This window comes from Cavia porcellus, unplaced genomic scaffold (genome assembly GCF_034190915.1).
Source record: "Cavia porcellus strain 051 isolate PalLab524CR breed Dunkin Hartley unplaced genomic scaffold, mCavPor4.1 scaffold_27, whole genome shotgun sequence".
Lineage (NCBI taxonomy): Eukaryota > Metazoa > Chordata > Mammalia > Rodentia > Caviidae > Cavia > Cavia porcellus.
The window spans coordinates 20073605-20093261 of record NW_026947510.1 but is presented as its reverse complement, the minus strand read 5'-3'; the positions used below and the strand labels follow the sequence as shown (position 1 = coordinate 20093261).

The window sequence follows — 19657 nt, the reverse complement described above, 5'->3', positions numbered from 1 at the left end:
CTCGCCTCCCTGTGTACCTTTCCTTCCTCCCTGTCCTCCCTCCCCTCTCCCTTACAGTTAGCATTCTATCAAGAATGTTTGTTAGGTGTGTGGTTCCTTTCCCCTCCCTGAAACGTGATGGTTTTGTTGCCCCCTCCCTTTTCCTTAACTGTATGTATTCTTTATCTTTCCAAGGGTCTTCAGAAGAGCTCTTGATTTTAAGATGATAAACTGGGCCCCATAGTTAGTGAACAGGAAGTGACTCACTGGTGAACAGTTGTCACAGGAAATGATCCTGGTGCTTCCTTAGGCAGCAGGAAATGACACATCACTTGAAATTAGCATTTGCAAGCAGTGGGCAGATGAGGCAAGGTTGGGGAAGGAAGAGGGTGCAGTTATGAGCCCATCTCCCTACCTAGAGTAATGCTTGTGCTGCTTTAGGAGCATTCTCTGAGATCCTCCTAACAGTTCATTGTGTATAGGCATTTTGTTTAATTAAGATTTAATTTACATACTACCTGAAACTTTGCCTTTTTTTTTTTTTGCTGCCGGGGATCAAACTCACAACCTTGTGCTTGTCAGACAGGCACTTACAACCACTGAGCTAAATCTCCGGCCCAACATTTGCTATTTTAAAGTATACATTTAAGCAGTTTTTCAGTATATTCCAAAGCATGTACAACCATCATATTATGTATTTGCAGAATTTTTTATCACTCCCCAAACAAACCCTCCTAACAGACACACACTATTCTGCTCACAGACCCTAGTAAGCACTAACTTATTTTCTGTATCTATAGATTTTCTGGTTCAGGCATCCCATATCAGTGGAATCATACAGTATGTGGCCTTCTGTACTGGCTTCTTACACTCAGCATAATGTCTCCCAGCTTCATCCGTGTTGCAGCCCACATCCGCACTTTTTTCTGTTTCAGGGTTGAATGGTATTCCAGTGTGCCACTATTCTGCACCTTCTTATTTCATCAGGGGATGGTACTTGGGTTATTTCTATCTTTGGACTGTCACGAATAATGCTACTTTGAATGTTTGCATTCAGGGTTTTATGTGAACAGTTTTCAGTTTCCTTGGGTGAATGCCCAGGACTGCTGCTATCAAATCCTTTGGTGACTCTGACAGGTAGTAGAACTGTCATACTGCAGCACCACTTTCATCCTGTTCCCAGCATAGCAGTATCCTGTTCTTCAGCATCTCCTTGCCACTTGTTATGTTTTACTGTAACGCTCTCACTAGTGTGAAGAGGCACCTTACAGGGTTTTGCTGTGCTTTTCCTTGGGGTCCAGAAGTGCTCAGAGTCTTCCCATTCCTAGATCTTTTTGGAAAATGTCTGTTCTTTTTAAATTGGGTTCTTTGTTATTTTATGGTGAATATTATGGATACCAAACTTTACATAATTTATGAAATGCATAATTTGCAAATATTTTCCCCATTCGGTGGCTTGTCATTATGCTTTCTTGCTCTGTTTATTTCCCAGTACTGGAGATTGAACCCAGGACCTTCATACTTCCTCCCCAGGCCCCACCACCTGAGACACTACCACCACAGGGCCAGGACCAGACCTTCACAATGTGGGCTCTCGGAGGGATATTTAAGAGCCAAATGATGGAAGTCATGGTGTATAATCCCTTTTGTATTAGGGTTGTTCTGCTAGTGTTTGATTGACTCTTTAAAATGTCTATATGTCTGTATTTTTCCTTTGTAATATTGTTGCTTAGATTTGATATCAGCATGCTATCAACCTCAAAGAATTAGTTGAGAATTATTTTATCCTTTGTTTTGTTTTGTTGTTGTTTTCTTCAGGGAGTTTGTGAAAGATTGGTATTAATTGTTCTTTAAATGTCTGGTAGAATTTACTACCCAACTCATTTGGTTCTGGGCTTCATGAGAAACTTGTGGTTTTTGTTGTTGTTGTTTGTATTGGGGATAGAGCCCAAGGCCTTTGCTATATCTCCTTTATTTATTTCTTCCTCTTTTTTTTTTTTAATTGAAGCAAAATCTTATTTTTTTTTTTTTTTTTTTTTCCGTTTTTATCGGTACCAGGGATCGAACTCACGACTGCCTGCTTGCAAGGCAGGTGCTTATGCCACTGAGCTAAATCCCCAGCCCCAGCAAAATCTTATTGAATCACTAAATTGTTAGGAGGAAAGATCAAACTTGGGATTCTTCTGCCTCGGCCTCCTAGAGTCTTGGGATTATAGGCATGTATCACCACACCAAGTCTCAGCTCATTTTATTGTCTGTCTGTCTACCCATTCATCCTATCCCATCCTTCCCTCCCCCATTCTAGTATTTATCTTGTGGTACTTGAATTGAACCCAAGGCCTTTACTCTGTGCTACATCCCTAGCCTTTTTTATTTTTAATTTTGAGACTGGGTCTCAGTAATTACTGGACTGGAACTTTTCACCCTTTCCTACTCTTTGTAATTTCCCTCTTTATATTTGCTCTGGGTTTGGATTGTTGGTTTTCTGGGACCTTGAGGGTACATCAGTAAGATTACTGATTTGGGCATTCACAACTATAAACTTCCCTCTTAAGACTGCTTTCATTTGGTCTCATAAGTTCTGATATGTTTTACTAGCACTATTTAGTTCAGTCTGTTTGAAGGTTTCAACTCTGATATTTCTTTGTTGATTTTTTTTTTTTTTTTTTGTCTAATTGATCTTTAAGCTGACCAAGTTTTGTTATCTCCTCTGTTATCCTTTCAAATAATTTGGCTGTATGGTTTTTATTTTCCTCCCCTTTGATGCCCTATGGACCGGCTTTGGAGGTGTCGGTAGTTTTTGGAGGTGTTTTGTTGCCTTGTCTTCTCATATTTCTATATTTTTGTTTGTTTGTTATCCTGAGTAATAGAATTGTGGTGTGGCTGAAAAGATAAGAAGTATAAAATATAAATGACCTTTATTTTAAGAATGCGGGGAGAGACCCCCCACCCCCACCCTCTGGGGTCTGGCATCTCCCCAGGATCTCTCCCTCGGACACCTGGAGTGGGGGCATACATATAGCTTAGGTTGGAGGTGGTGCCAGAGGGGCATTAGGGATGCACAAGTATCTCATTGACATTCATTTTGCGCCAGAGGCAAATTCCTAGGGGCGGGGGAAGATACAGCCACAGGTAAATTCCTAGGGGCGGGGAAGAGGGAGCTCCTTGGTTCCGCCTCTAAGGCTTTATTGGCTACAGTGTCCTGTCTGGGCCAAAGCCCTTTCACTGTGATTGTGGGCTGATTATAATGGAAGGCATTGTTGCTAGTATGGAGTCCTCTTTAGCTAATATCTACTTTTTTTTTTTTTTTTTTAATGCCCTCCTGGCATAGATAACTAATGGTTTTTACCTCTTTTCCAGGATACGGCCACCTCCATTTATTTGAGGAGGGAGGCTGCAGCTTATTTGGCCTAGTTCCCAGTTCTCTGGGAATAGGCTGCATTATTGTTAATGACACAAAAGCAATCAAGATATTGGCACCCAGAGAAAACCAATTGATAGCAACAGTTGTTTCAGTAGTCATAAAATCAGCAACAATAATAGTGTCAAAGACAAACCAGCTATTATTGAGAGACCTATGAGCCAATAATCGCACCATTCTTAACCATATAAAAGAACAAAGATCTACATTGGACCCCCGAAATTCACGGGTGATGTTCAGAATTCATTTGTGAAATGTGAAAAACCATGAATTTCAGTGGTGGTCAGAAAAATGCCTATGAATGCCCGTTCTTATATTTTAAACACCAAATATGTTGTCTCCTGCAGTTATGTACTTTAATAAAATACTTGGGCTGGGATTTAGCTTAGTGGCATAAGCACCTACCTGACAACCACAAGGAAAAAAAAAAGCTATGTTAATAAAGCCTTTGAAGGTGCAGGGGGCATTTTGGTGGCATCTTAGGGACCTTAGGGTTTAAAAACAAAACTGAGAACACTTAAGATAGCTACATACAGTGCAGCAACCTGTTTTGATGGCAAGATGCTAGTGCATGTGCCAGAGATGGGTTACAGGGAGCAGCCAGTCAGCAGCAAGAACTGAATAATGCTATTGGATTGGCTACTTGTACCACCAAGAAAACGATTATGGAAGCTATTTACTGTTTCTGCAAATGATTATTCATTAAATTCTAAGGGAAATCTACAAATGACTGAGGCCATGAACTCTGAATCATGACTTCCTGGGAGTAAACTGTATATGGTATAAACACTAAGACAAACCAAATATTGACCTATAGCAAATATCTACTAAATGGATCAACTTTATCTCCATTAACAATAAACAGTATTCAACAGTAACAGTATAGATTTAACTATGTAGAAAGTCATAAACCTTAATATTATACTAATAAAACCAGAGGGCATGGGGATTTGAAAAATGAAAAATGTAAAATCAGAAAAATTTTAACCAATGGAAGATGAAAAGAAAGATAGAAAAGGAAGAGAATTGTATTGCAGAATAAAAAGAAAGTAATAATAAAAGAGACAGCCATAGAAAAGAACAACAAGAAAGAGAAGAAAAAAACAGTGCAAAATACAGGACTTGAAAGGAAAATAAAAGTTAAAAGAGTAAAAGAAAGAGAGACAAGAAAAGGGAGGGGGGGGGAAAAGCCCACTTCACCCCCAAAAAAACGATGAAGGAAAAAGAGAAGTAATACTAAATTTTTAAAAATTTAAAAGACCAAGTAAGGACTCCCAAGAATCAACCATGCTGGAACTTGGGGGACAGACCAAGAAAGCAGTGAACCAAGCCTTCTTGGTAAGAGGCAGGAGCCAAGGCCAGCGAGACAGTAAGTCACTGTCTCCTGTGAGCCTACCCACAAGGAAGGCTGAGAATCAAACTTCCGTGTCCTGCAGTGCCCCCACCCCAGTAGCACCTGGATGGATTTGAGGTCAGCAGCTGGAGTTGATCGCAACTAAATGCTTGTATTGTTTGGTTGATTATGCTGACCTGGGGCCAGAGGTCTGAGCATCTCTTGGGAGGATGACAGTATGCAATATAGCAAATATGGGGGGATTTCTTTTTGTCTTGTCTTTGAAGGCAAATGTTCTTTTCATTGTTTTGCTTTGTTCTGATTGTTTTGCGGTATTCACTATTCTGTTTTGATTGGTTTTATAGTGTTATGTTTTTTGTTTGATTTTGCTGTACCTGATTGAGTGGACAACTATTGTGAAGATAACAAGATATACTATGGTAGCTATTATTGCTATCCTGGTATTCTGCTCTGAAGTTCTGTACCAATTTCATTGCATTGTCTCGATTGGCTTTGTTCTGTCTTATTTTGTTGTATTTTACTATCTTTAAAATAATTTTTTTTTAATTTTAAAAAATAAAATAAAAGACCAAGTCAGAATTTTTTGTCTGTGTTTTTTGAATGAGTGGTTTCTTTCCAAGATTTGCAGTCTTGGAATTCAGGAACTCACCATTTTCTCTGCTTAGTTGTAGGGCCTATGGGTTTGTGAGGTGCCCACCCTGTTCCCAAGGGTCCTGTCTGTTTACCCCGCACACTGGTAATGGTTCAAACTGAGGCATATCCTTGCTTGTGTTGGTGATGGGAAAAGCAATCAGCCCTCTGCGCTCTGCTAGGCTGCTAGGCAAGAGTTCAAGCAGATTGCTGCATTCAGTGGCAGTGTTCACTATGCCTGGCTTCTCACTGTGGCAGGCAGAATTTGTTGTATCCTCCCTGGCCTGAGAGATTAAATGTCTCAGCAGGTCTAAATTTAACCTGCACCCTCTCCATGATGGTCTCCGATGGCTATGTTTCACCTATTTACTCTGAGAGTGTAATATTAGAATCCCTAAAGCTGCTGATCAGATCTGTACTGTCTTCCGAGGTCTGCTGGCCTTCTGGGCTTATCTTCTCTCTCTCTGGACATTGACCTCATCCAGGATCAGCTTGGTTGGTTAGTCCATGCCTCTAGTGACTCATATTAGTGGAAAGCAAAACATAGAGCTGACTTGGAGTTGATGGATGGTCAGGACTAGATGACCTATTGGCCCTTCATAGGTGATGGCTTGCTACGTGTCCTCAGCCATCGGCCTAAACCATGATCAGTTTGGTTGGTTAGTCAGTGCCTCTGCTGCCCTGTGTAAGGAGAAACAAAATGGGGGTCTGGCTGGGAGTTAGTGGGAAGCCACAGCCAGGGTGTAGAATCTACAGGAGCCACTTGCACAGCTCCATCCGGACTGCGTGGGAGCAAGACTCCATCTGCAGATTCTCCTTATGGTCTTATTCCTCTGTATATGGTTTGATAGATGACTTGCAAATTATTTACTATTGTTACAGAGGTTTCCACTTTACTCAATTAATGCTGTCTTCTATGCATAAAATTTTTAAATTTTCATGAAATCCAGTCTGTCTGTTTTTTGTTGTCTTTGCCTTTGGTATAAAGCATTGCTAAATCTTTTATTGTGAGGCTTTGATTCTGTGCTTTCTTTAAGAGCTTTTTTATTTTGGCCTTATATTTTTACACATTTGATCTATTTTTAGTTATTTATTATGTGAGTCCATTTTCATTCTTTTGTGTGTAGCTATCCAGTTTTTCAGCACTATTTATTGCAAAAAAAAAAAAAAAAAAACATCTTTTCCACATTGAAGTCTTGGCATTTTTGTTTAAAAGAAATCATGTGACCATATCTAAGTGTTTGTTCCTGTACACTCTGTTCCACTGGTGTATATGTCTTGTCTTTATGACAGTGTGACTTTATACTTCGACTAGTAGCATAGTAAATTTGATTCCTATAGCATATAGTAAACTTTGAAATCGGGAAGTATAAATCCTCCAGGTTTGCTGGGTTTTTTGTTTGTTTGTTTGTTTTTTATAATAGACATGACAAGTTTCTTGAGCTTCAATATGAATTTTAGGATGAATTTTTCCATTTCAGCAAAAGGAAAAAAATGCCATTGAGATTTGGGCAGGTTTTGTAGTGGATTTGTAGATCATTTTGAATAGGAATTGATATATTATAATGCTTATTCTTCCAAGCCATGAACATGAAATGTGCTTCCATTTATTTACATCTTCTTTTTTATCTTTTTTTTTTTTTTTTTTTTTTTTGGTAATGGGGATCAAACTCACAACCTCGCCAGGCAGGTGCTCATGCCACTGAGCTAAATCCCCAGCTATCATTTTTAACTCTTAAGATTCTTATTCTTTTTGGTGGTATTGCACATGTATTTATTTTTGTAATTCCTTTTCACAGTTGTTCATCATTAGTACCTAGAAATGCAACTAATTTTATTTGTAGACTTTCCTTGTTACTACTTCACTGAATTTTTTAGGTCAAACAAGATATTTGTGGGGAGGGGGGATCCTTGAAGTTTTCTGTATATGAGAACATGTATGACAAGAGATAATTTTACTTCTTTATTTCCAGTTCAGATGTCCTTTATTTCTTGCCTAATTGTTGTGATGAGAACTAAAGTTCCATACTGAGGAGAAATTACGAACATGGGCATCCTTGTCTTGTTCCTGATATTAGAGGAAAAGCTTTTATTTTTTACCATTAAGATACAGTTTTTATTATGTTGAGGTCATACCCCTGCTTCTAGTTTATTGAGTGTTTTTATCAAGAAGAAGTGTTGAATATTATCAACTGGGGTTTTTTGTATCAATTTATAGGATCATATGGATTTTCCCCCTTCATTATATTAATGGAGTGTGTTACTTTGATCCCTATTCATATGTTGAACCATCCTTGTATTCCAGAAATAAGTCCCACTTAGTCATTAAAATCTTTTTTACTATGTGGGTTTGTTTTTTTTCAAGGATATGTTGGTTTTGATATAAGGTATGATCTTATAGGTAGAAAACTCTCAAGACCGCATGAGAGAAGGAACTAATAATCAGCATGCAGATTACTAGTATTTTGTCAAGGATTTTAGTGTCAGTGTTCATTTTATAGTTTGTTCATTCATTCTTTCTGACTTTTTTTCCTTCTCTCTGCCTTCCTTTCTTTCCCTTCCTATCCTTACACCTTCTCTCCTCTCCTCTTTTCCATTCCTTCTTTTTTCATGGTAGTGGGATTGGAATCCAGTGCCTCAGGCATTTAAGCAATGATTGTACACTGAAATACATACCTACCCTCCACCTCCTTTTTGTTGAGTGATAGAACTGTGGAAGGGAGGAAGAGGAGGAGGACTGGCGGCGGCTGAAAAGATAAGAAGTATAAAATATAAGTAACCTTTATTTTGGGGATGCGAGGAGAGACACCCCCGACTCCCTGGGGCGTGGCATCTCCACCCCAGGGCCATGATCTCTCGGTGGAACACGTGGAGTGAGGCACATAAGTAGCCTCGGCTGGGGTGGAACTTAAGGGGGCATTAGGGATGCACAGGTAGCCCATTGGTCTTAGTTTGGCTCCAGAGGTAATTCCTAAGGGTGGGGGGAGATAGGAGCTCCTTGGCTTTACCGGCTACAGTATCCGGCCTGGGCCAGCAGCCCTTTCATTGAGTCCACCTAGGTTGCCCACACTGACCTTGAACTTGCAGTTTCTAGAGTTTTCTTGGCTGTGTTGTCAGGGTACTAAGGATTTAGAGGATGAGTTAGAAAGCATTTCCTTCTTGGGGCTGGGGATTTAGCTCAGCGGCATAAGCACCTGCCTTGCAAGCAGGCGGTCGTGAGTTCGATCCCCGGTACCGATAAAAAAAAAGAAGAAAAGAAAGAAAGAGAGCATTTCCTTTTCAATATTTGGAGATAAAATTTGAAAAGTAATAGTGTCAATTCTTTAAATATTTGGTAGGATTCACCAGTAAAGAAGTTAGGTTGAGTGCTTTTGTTCATTGAGGGATTTTTGATTACTGATTCAATCTCCTTATTAGTTATAGGTCTGTTCAACTTCTCTATGTAATTCACACTTTGTAGGTTTTATAGTTGTAGGAATTTGTCTATTTCATCTAGGCTATAATACTGTGTTTATTTCAAATATCCCTTGTTCACTGCTGCTACATTGGAAGATAATTAGTTTTTGTATATTAACTATGTATTTTACAGCTCTGGTATAATCACTTATTAATCCTAGCAGTTGGTTGTTGTTGAATCAAATTTTCTACTTAGTCATTTCATCTGCAAAGATAGTTTATTTCTTCTGTCTCAGTCAATATGCCTGTATTTTCCTTACCTTATTCATTAGCTAGGACTTCCAATACCATGTTGAAGGGAAATTGTGAGATAGAAGTTCCTAACCTGTTCCTGACCTTACAGGGGGAAATTCTAATTTCCTTGCCATACCATTGATTATAAGGTTAGCTGCAGATTTTTTGCAGATATTCTATATCAAATAGAAGATGTTCCTATTTCTAGTTTGCTAGGAGTGGTTTTTTTTTTTTTTCATAAATGAGTATTCAGTTGTTTTTTCTTTTGATTTTTATCTTATTTCAACACTGCTATTGGGTGCATACACTTTAAGAATTATTATGTCTTTTTGGAGAAGTGACCCATTTATCATTATAGGGTGCCCTGAAATTAATATAATCTTTCTTTTGAGAAGTCTCAGACTGCCCCCCATTTATCTATTTATTTATTTCTCATTATTGGGGATTGAACCCAGTACCTTTGCACTCAACTACATCCTTAGCCATTCCATTCATCTAGAGGTCTTTTAAAACAGGATCTTGCTATATAGTTCAGAACATCATTGAACTTACAATGTAGCCCAAGTTGGCCTCAAATTCTTGGTAATCCTCCTGTTTCAGCCTCCCAAGTGCCACCATGCCTGGCATCTGTGCTCCTTTAATTTTTTTTTTTTTTTTTTTGAGACAGTTTTGCAGAATCTCCAAGTTGACTGGGCTAGGCTTCAGTTTGTAATCTGCTTGCCTCAGTCTCCCAAGGTGCTGGGATTATCACATAAGCCACCACACCTGGCTTGTGTTCATATTTAAGGAAACTTTTTGGACAAGATATGATTGAAGTCTTACGTCTTGATCCATACTGACATCTGATTTGTTTGTTAGTGCCAGAGACTGAACCGTTGTTCTGTATCATGTGTTTGAAGCCTATGCTGTGCCACTGAGCTACACTAGCACCCAACCTCTGTCTTTTAATTGCTATGCTTAGACCATGGATGTGCAGAGTGATGATAGACAACCTTCCTCAGCGTGCATGGAGGGTGCAGTCCTGGATTCCCGTAGAGAGGCTCAAGTCGCTTATGTAAAATGGCATAGTATCTGCATGGAACCTGTGTACTGTTCCCCCCACACTTTACATCATCTCTAGGTGCCCGTGCTACCTGATGCAGTGCGAGCACTGTGGAAACAGTGTTGCCCTGTACTGTGGAGGGGATGACCCCCGGAAACAGTCTGTCCTGCTTAATACTTACGCCTGGGAAGGGTTTCCATCAGCGGCTAGGAACCTGCAGATGAGACCCTCCAGTCTCCACTCCCTCACCACTTCCTGTCCTCATTGTTTGCTTCTGTTTTGTTTTCTACTTTTTTTTTTCTGCATTTTGTGGTTTGAAATGTGCATTTTATATGATACTATTTTTTTCTTGGTATATTAGTTGTATCTCTAAGTACAGTACTTACGCTAATATGCACTTAGCACCAATTCACTCCTGCACTTAGAGCACGCCACTTCAGGGTGCCTCGCTGCCAAAGACCCTGAGTCCAGCCTGCTTATTGCACTTGGAGATAAGCTTAAACATCTGTCTGTGAACCAGACAGGTACACACACATAACCACACGCATCGTTGCCATTATTCTGAACAAACTGTTGTCTGTTAAGAGTAAGCAAAGTTTTAATTTTATATTCGTATATTTTTTCTTTGATGTTCTTCCTTTCATGTGAATTCGAGTTTCTGATCTACATTATTTTCCTTCATATAAAGAACTACTTCTAATATCTCTTTCAAAACAGGCTGAGTGGTAGCAAGTTCCTTTGACTTTTATTTTCTGAGTTTTATTTTCTGACTTTTATTTTCTTTTCCTTCAATTTCAAATATAATTTCACAGAGCACAAAGTTCTTAGGCTGCTGGGAGTTTTTTCCACAACACTTTAAATATTTTTCTTCATCTTCTTGCTCAGCTTCTGAGAAGTCAGATATAATTCTTAACTTTGCTCTCACCCAGAAGTTTGAGACTATCCTGGGCCACACAATGAGACCCTGCCTCAGAAGCAAACAAAACAAAACAAGAACTTTGAATTCCTTCTCCTTCTCGTAAAATAAAAACCATTACATGGTTAGGCAGGAGACCCTTGGTCTTGGAAAGACATTTTCCAGAGAGTTGCCCCAAGTTGCAGGCAACACAGCCTCATGACTGCCTCGCGAGAGAGACTACAGCTGGTTGATGTGGTAAAGATTAAGCAGTCAGTGAGAAGTCTCCACCAGAGAGGTGGCCTCCTTGATCTCACACAAGCTAGCGAGCCCTCTACGCCAGGCTCCTCTACAAACCAAATGAAAGAAATTTTGCCTGTGTTACATATGTCATGAATTAAGAAAACCTAGCCCCACAAAACTGTGAAAGGAAAACTATGGGTCAGGGTAGGGTCTGTATCTTTATACCAAGAGGGAGTGTTACTTCTTTCTTTGGCAAACTCTACCAGTACTTTTAGAACACGGACAATCTTCCACAGTGTCTCTGTGTGTTACACAGTATGTGGCCAGGGATGTGCATTATTTAAGAAGTATGAAATATTTGTAGACTGACAAGATTGCTCAGATTCATTGACCTGAATCTTTTCTTTTTGTTTCTCTCTTTTAGATAGTTTTAAACATATTTTCCCTTTAAGAAGATTAAACTGTTTATTGGTGGGGGTGAGGATCCTCATACCTTTTATGAGCTGCTTATTCTCGTAACAGAGATTAACTTTACTGCACAAAAAGAGAATACAGGAAAAGCCTTGCATGGTTAAATATGCCCCTAGAGGATTAAGTTTTTCCACATTGTTTTCAGCCAGGGCATTCAGAATACTTGAGTGCTAAATTTTCTGTGCATCTTGATTACAGGGGAAGGAAGGCCTTTTCTTCATCTTGCCCGCTGTTAGATTTTCCACTGTCAGATTTGTGGCACTACAAAATTATAGCGTAGGAAAACAGGGACTTAGAGGCTGGAAGTCTGAAATCCAGCAAAGTATCGTGTTGGGAATCACTCCAGTTCTTGTTCATTTTTTACTTTTTTTTTTCCTTTTATTTCACTAGACTCCAGGCACAAAGTAGCTGTTTACCAAATTTAGGGTTGTACTCAGAATAAGTGATCATTAAGTACAAGCGTTTACCATTTGAAAAAAGGCATTTAATTTCCATGCCCATTCTTCCTGAGATAACATTCTGGTTTATAAGGACTGTTGTTACTTGTGAGGGATTATTTAGCAAATGCCTTTTTATACAGGCACTGGCGTTTCAAGTTAATTTCCTTGGCTGATCAGCCTAAGACATGGCTTCACTCAGCCTCTGCTCTAGCAGCTCTGCTGAGTGCCCACCTCCACTCCCAGGGGCCTGCAGGTCGCCTGCTTTTCTTCCTGGGACCTTCTCAGTCCCTGTGTTAGCGCTGGCTGCTGTTAGTGACCACACCTCTGTTACTTACCTTAGCCTGCCAGTACCTGGGCTTAAGCTGAGTTGGGCTTTGAGCACTTCTCTCCAACATTTCTGTACTGCACAGGAGTTCAGGTTGCTCAGGGCTGTTTCTGTGCTTCTGCCCAGCCTCCTCCCTCACCCCTCACCCCTACATACCATGGTCCTGGCCATCACACTCTGTCAGGCCCACAGTCTGTACCTAACCCCATCCCTTTTTTGGTGGCTTTGGACACTGAGCTCCTCTGTCCCCCACATACCTTCAGCTTCTCACTAGCAGGGTTGCTCATCAGGGGCTTAGGAGTTTTTCTCTGCTTCTTCTGAGACCATTAAACTTGGCCAGTTAAGATCTTAATTTAAATAAGTAATACATGTATATGGTTTTTAAAACTTCAAGTAGTGAAGGTTAAGCACCTCTTATCTAAAGTGCTTGAGGCCAGATGTTTAGGAATATTTGCATATACATAGTGAGAAATCTTGTGGATGGGACCCAAGTCTAAATATAAAATTCATTTTTATTTTATGTACATCTTATTACATAGCATGAATCTAATTTTCTCTAGTACTTCAGTGTGTCTGTGTTTTGATTGTGACACATCACATGAAGTCAGGGGCAGAATCTAGGTCAGGGGGGAATTGTCTACTGTAGGGTCATCTGTGCACATATAGTTTCAGATTTTATAGCAGCACATTGTAGATATTCATATTAGGGACACTGGACATGTAAAATAAGAATCTTGCCTCTTCAGAGGCAGGTCTGCTTTGATACCAATTTGTATATTCTTCCAGGAATGTTCAATCTGTAAACAAATATATATGTATGTATAACCCCTTCATTTCTTCCATCCATGTTATTTTTAAACATAGGTATTACACACACAGTCCAGACTATTGCTTTTTAATATATACCTGTGTCTCAGAAGTAAATTTATATAAGAATTACAGCCTGCCTCATTCTTTTAATGGATATAGAATTGATTGTAAATATACCATCACATTAGTAGCTTTCCTGCTCGTGGATGATGGCAATACCTGATTCCCATGACTTAAAGGAAGAAAGGTGTAATTTGACTCACAGTTTCAGAGGATTCAGTCTATAGTCAGTTGTCTCCAAAGCAGAAACATGGAAGAAGGGTATGGTGAAGCAAAAGTGCTTAGTTCATGTTGGCCAGAAAGCAGAACAGGGGAGCAATACCAGAGAGGAAGGAGCAAGAGACCAGACACAGATCCCAAGATCACACTTACAAGGCCTATCTAGACACACAGAACTATCATCTAGTTGCCTGGGTTGATTCCCAGGTCAGTGGAGTTGCCACTCCTCCCTAACCAGACATCCCATCTCTTGTCAAATTCATACCCAAGCACTTCTCAAACTATACTTAGTTTCCAAATAAACCCAGTGGCGAGTTCATAATTCTACCTAACATGGTACAACTATTCTGTGCAATTAAAAATGCAGTAGTCTCTTCTCTCAAAGTCTCAATAGTTCTTGCATTACTCAGAAGTCCAAGTCAGAGTCTCTCCTGAGACTCGAAGCAAATTCTTAGCTAAGAACCCCTATAAAATTAAAAAACAAGGTATATATAATTCCAAGGTATAATGGTACAGGCTAAATATTCCTAATCCAAAAGAAAGGAGTATAGGATAAAAAAGCATTGGATCCAAGCAAGACCAAAATCTAGCAGGGCAAACATTAAGACCTCTAGCTTTATAATAGAATCTGAAGCACACAGTGGTAAAATGAGAGTTCCAAAGGACTTTAGTAGCCTCACTGATTGCAGTTTATATAACCTCTCTTGGGCTGTCTTTGTTCTTGGGCTGTAGCTTTTTGTTTGGCAGATTTTCCATGTATCTGGCTTTCCCAGTTTCATGGGATTTTTTATTTTTATATTTTTTAAAATTTTGTTTTAAAGAGAATAAAACCCAACAAAACAATAATACCAATTAGAACAAAGCAATGAAAGTGGTACAGAACTTCGAAACAGGATAATAGTAAATCAACAATGGCTACCACTGTTGCTGTCTTCAGGGTAGTTCCATACCATCAGACATGGCAAAATCAAACAAAAGAAAACAATAAAACCAATCAAACCATAACATTGAATAAAACAAAACAGAACAATACTTACATTATTATCTTCAAATAGTTACCCAGGTTACCAGGTATAAAACAAAACAGTAAAATGGAGCAAAACATTGAATTTCAAAAGCAAGACAGAAGGTATACCCCACAGTTGAGACAGTGCACCCTGTCATCCTTCAAGTAGATGCTCAGACCACCAGCCCCAGGCCTGCAGAGTCAACCAAACAATACAAGCATCAAGCTATTCCCTTCCCCTCAGTTGTTGTCAATTCACCTTCAGTCCTCCAAATCAGTGGGGGGTAGGGAGGGTTCTTTTCTGGGTTTTCAGCCCCACACTGACTGGCTCACAGGAAGGCATGGTTTGTCTTTCGGCAGAGGCTCTTACCAATGATCAGCACAGCTGAGCCCACTTCATGGGAAGGCGTAGTTTCTTTTCTAGCTGAGGCTCTTTTCGATCAGTGTGGAGGGACTTGCTTTACAGAAAGGCATGGTTTTGATTCTGGTTGAGGCTCTTTTTGATCAGTATGGCGGAGCCTGCTTCATGGAAGGCATAGCTTCTCTTCTGGCTGAGGCTCTCTCTAATCATTATGGTGGAGCTTCATACGATGGTGAGGCTTCCCTTCTGGCTGAGGCTCTTACGGATTAGCATAGTGGAGCCTGCTCTTCACAGGAAGGTGTAGTTTTGCTTCTCACTTCAAGAGGTCTTAACTACACCTGTAGCTTCATTCCACAGCTTCACACACTGCCCTCACAAAGCCTCCTTGTCTGGCCTCCCAGGCCTCCCTTTAAAGTGTAGTGAAAGCTTTCTTGACCCCATAACTCTTGCATTCTGCATGGTGATAAAACCAACATCATATGGTACCATCAAGATCTGTGATCATTGAAAACAGTAGCCAGGCCTTCCTTGACCAGAGCTGCAGCAGCCTTTGAGTGCCTGCGTGGTTGAGCATGGTGAAATGAAGCTTGGGTAACCAGTTCTCTAGGCAAGCCTTCAGGAGCAGGGGTGCCTGGGACTTCCTTCTCAAATGAATGGTTTATACTTCTGTACCTTGGTGCCTGCCTTAAGTGACATCTTACTGATTTATGAGATGCTCTCAAGGCATCTTTCTTTTTGTCCCTGTATAAAGTATAGTACTTGGTTTCTTTTGAACCATACCTCCTTTAGCCCCGATTTTTTATGCATGATTACTTCTGGGCTAAAATTTAAGTTTTTCAAATTTTTCTGCTCTGCTTTTTGCTCCCAATTCTTACTATAAATATAGCTAAAAGAAGCTAGCAGTACCAATGCCGCAGGCTGAATGTTGGAATGTCTTGAAATTTTCTCTCTCAGATTAATTAGTCCATTTCCCTTTATCTCAATCTTTTGCAAATTCTCCGGACATGGGTAAAATATAGACAAATGTTCTGCCAGAGCATGACAGAAATGGCTTCTAGTCTAACTGCCAATGGAGTCCTTCTTACCAACTGAAACCTCTTGAGTGGTTTTTACTGTCTGCTTTCCTATCATCAGTCTCATCTTCTGAGCGCCAACCAGAATCTGTCATCAGTTTCTATTCATAACAATCTGGGACTTCTCTAATCTGTATCTCCAGAGCTGTCCAAATTCCTCCTACAAACCAGTTTCAAAGGCTTCTAAAATACATCGTCAGGTATAGTCACAGCTGTGACCCTTCTTTTCTGATACCAATTTTCTATTTTAGTCCACTTATGATTGGACACAAACTCAGTGCTCACAGATGCAGTCTATGGTTGGCTGGCTCCAGGTGAGAAATGTCATAGCTGAAGGGTATCGTGGAACAAAGATGCTTGGTTTGTGGTAGCCATGAAGCAAAGTGAGAGAATGATGTCAAAGAGAAAGTGTGAAAGAGTCAGAGACAGACCTCAAGGCTGTACTTTGATAACCCAGTAAGATCCAACCAGAAGTATCTTCCTCTAATCCCTTGGGTAGATCCCCAAACCAATTAAGTCAATGCTTCACCCTAACTGCCACAGCCATAATTAATGAACCACTAAGGGATAATTATTTACACTTTTTTTTCAAATAATACTTCAGTGAGCATTCTTATATTAGTCTTTTTATCTACTGGGCACAACTGTATCTGTGTGGAAAGTCTTAGAAGCGGAGTTGCTGGGTTGAAGGGTTCATGCATTTTCATTTTCCACAAGAAGAAAACAATTTTTAAATGTCTATGCCTTGCTAGGTGTAGTGGTGCATGCCTACAATCCCAGCACTCAGGAAGCTGAGGCAGAAGGATTCCCTGGGCTACATAGTGAATTCATTGTGGCTTGCGTTACATAGCAAGACCCTATCTCAAAAGAAATTCTATGTGTTATGTTATTGCCTCTCCCCTCTCTGTATGTAGTTGATATCTTGGATTTGTGTTTAGTGTCTGCTTTTTAAAATATTCATTCTTTTACTTCTGAGTTATGGTTTACTGTTTGCTTTCCACAGTTTATAGTTCCTATAATCATTGATCTCTAAATGTGCCCATCATTTTTTTATTTGCTTCTAAGAGCTCTTTATTTTTCTCATATTTTTGTTTTTTAAAACTACTAGCCTTTTATATTATACTTTTATATTATACTTATGGAAGGATAGCATATATACAGAAAAATACACAAATTTTAAGTGTTTACATTGATGAATTCTTAAAACATGCACCTTATATAACTAGTACCCAGATAAAGAAGCAAATATTAGAAGCACTTTGAACATCCTAGTGCCCTCTTGTAGTTATAGTCTCTCCACAGGTCATTGCTGTCTTGAATGCTAACCTCATTCTGCCTCATTGTTTTTACCTTTATATAAATAGCATTACACAACACATCCTACTTCCCCCTTCCCTCCTGTAACATTGTTGGAAGACTATAGCTATAGTTCCCAGTACTGTGTAACAGTGGTGGTAAGCCTATGGTAGGTATGCCACACTTAGCTGTTTGTTATCCTTCATAGTTCTAAAAGGTTAACTATCACTGCTATATAGTATTCTGTTGAATGAATATACAATAATAGTTATACTCACTCTCCTGCTGATAGAAACTTAAGTGGCTTCTAATTTAAGGCTATCACAAGTAGTATTACTATGGGTAGATATGCTGTGCTTGTGATCATATCTAGGTATATAAATGTTATAGTTCTGAAACAATGCTCTCATTTTGTATTTTCATGAGAGTCCTAATTGTTCCATATCCTTGATATATTCTGTCTTTCATTTTAGACTTTTGGGAAGGTTCAAAGCAGTATGGTAAGTCCCTGACTTACGAGCATTCAAGTTGTAAACTTTCACAGATGCAAAGGGACCTCACATTGTGTATTCGTAGATGGGAACAAATGACGGAAGTAGCTCACATGTCAGCTGGGCGCTCGCAGCTGTGAGGCTGTGTGTTCACTGCGCGGTGCAGCGGTGTGCGGCAGTGTAGCACTGCAGTAGAGCCCAGGATCTCTGGGAGAGAGGAAGAGCAGTGGAAGGTACTGTAGGAAGCACAAATAAAAGTGAAACATAGTATAAAACTTGCTTAGACTTATGAATGACTCTGACTTGTAAATATTCTCCTATAAAGGAGTTTGTTCATAAGGCAGGGACTTACTGTACTTCACTGTGGTTTTAGTTTTAATTTATCTGATGATTCATGACATTGGGCATATTTTCATTTGGTTTTTTGGCCCTTTGGATAATCTTCATTTGTAAAATGCCTGTTGACATGTATTTTTCCATTTTTAAAATTATTTTTCAAAAAACATTTGGCTAGCTGGTATGTCATGTTTGTAATAAAACCTTTTCTCCCTTCCCTTCCCTTGATTCTTTTTATTTTATTTTGGCTCATCCCTCTCCTGCTATTTCTTTTCTAGCAAGTGAACTTTAGGACCAGTAACCTCAACTCTTTTAGAATTATTAGTGAATTTGTATGGAACTTACTTTATTTGGGAAACATTGGCATCTGAAGTGGAAGATGATATTGTTATGTTTCCAAGAAGAAGAGGAGGAGGAAGAAGCAAGCAGAATACTAAACTCTCCCAGTTTTGTACTTAGCAGACTGCATTATTATCCCTATACTTAATGCTAATTTTAGTTTCTTTTTTGACAAATGCTTATTAGAAATGAAAGGCTTTTAGTGTGCATTTAAAATATGCAGCCTCCTTTCTAAGAATATAAATGTTTTACAGGTACTTGATCAATATGAACAAGAAGGATTTAATTTCCTGGCAAAGGTGTTTAATTCTTCACATTCTTTCTTGGAAGACTTGACCGGCCTCACTTTGCTGCATCAGGAGACCCAGGCTGCTGAGGTAAGAACACAGTGAGCTCTATCTTGGGGTCAAGGCCCCCCTTGTGTGTCCTTGTAGAAGAGAAAGAAAGTGCTTAATGTCAGATTTTTTTCCTAGAGCACAAAGCACTAAATAAGTTTGCTGATTATCAAAGAAGCGAGCTTTTAGCACTTGCTGGACACTGATGTGTGTAGGTCGCTGTCCTTCTGGTGCCAGGCTCAGGTATGCTGCTAGAGGAAGTACAGGCTATTGGTCCATGCGCACCCATCCTTGTGGAAGCTGTGCACAAGTGTGGTCGTTGGAAATCTGGCTCGGATCTCCCCACCTAGTGCACAGGGCCCTTCAGCCCCGTGCTCTGCGCATGCGCTCCAGCCACAGCACACCTGGCTTGTGTCTCACAGTATGGTCGGTCTTTTTCGGCACTCAGTGCGACCAGGGAAGGTCTGTCCCGGTCACATCTGTGGAGTGTTAGCATTGTTTCTCAGAATACTTTATAGATCTTCACTTCCTAAATCATGGCGGTATTTTCCACCCCAAAAAAACTGAGTCTAAAACCTAGCTTATCATTTTGTTTTCCCAAATGCTCACCTTCTTAGAAAAGGGAATGGTGTGCATGGTAGTGAAGCTGCTCAGATTAGTTGGCAAAATGTACAGTTCTCCCTCAGACTAGATAATGAGAGTGAAAGCAACGTTTCGTAAGTCCACATCTTTTCCTTCTTGTTGAGTCAGATACAGCCCCTGGTGGTGTTTCTACAAGCCACCTTGACTTCTGTGTCCTGTGGGAGGGCCATCCGTCACTGTCTTCCTCCAGGAACACCCT

At 39.8% G+C, this 19657-nt stretch overlaps 1 protein-coding gene across 12 annotated transcripts in view; it reads left to right on the top strand.

Annotated features, from left to right (window-relative positions):
• Positions 1–19657, top strand: part of Atg7 (autophagy related 7) — a 298368-nt gene that overhangs the window by 192279 nt on the left and 86432 nt on the right. For all 12 annotated transcript variants that reach the window (XM_063237998.1, XM_023561923.2, XM_003462738.5 and 9 more), the window contains one exon: positions 18736–18858. In XM_063237998.1, the coding sequence (XP_063094068.1) occupies positions 18736–18817 (82 nt within the window). In that variant the 3' untranslated portion in view covers positions 18818–18858. The remainder of the gene's footprint in view (positions 1–18735; positions 18859–19657) is intronic.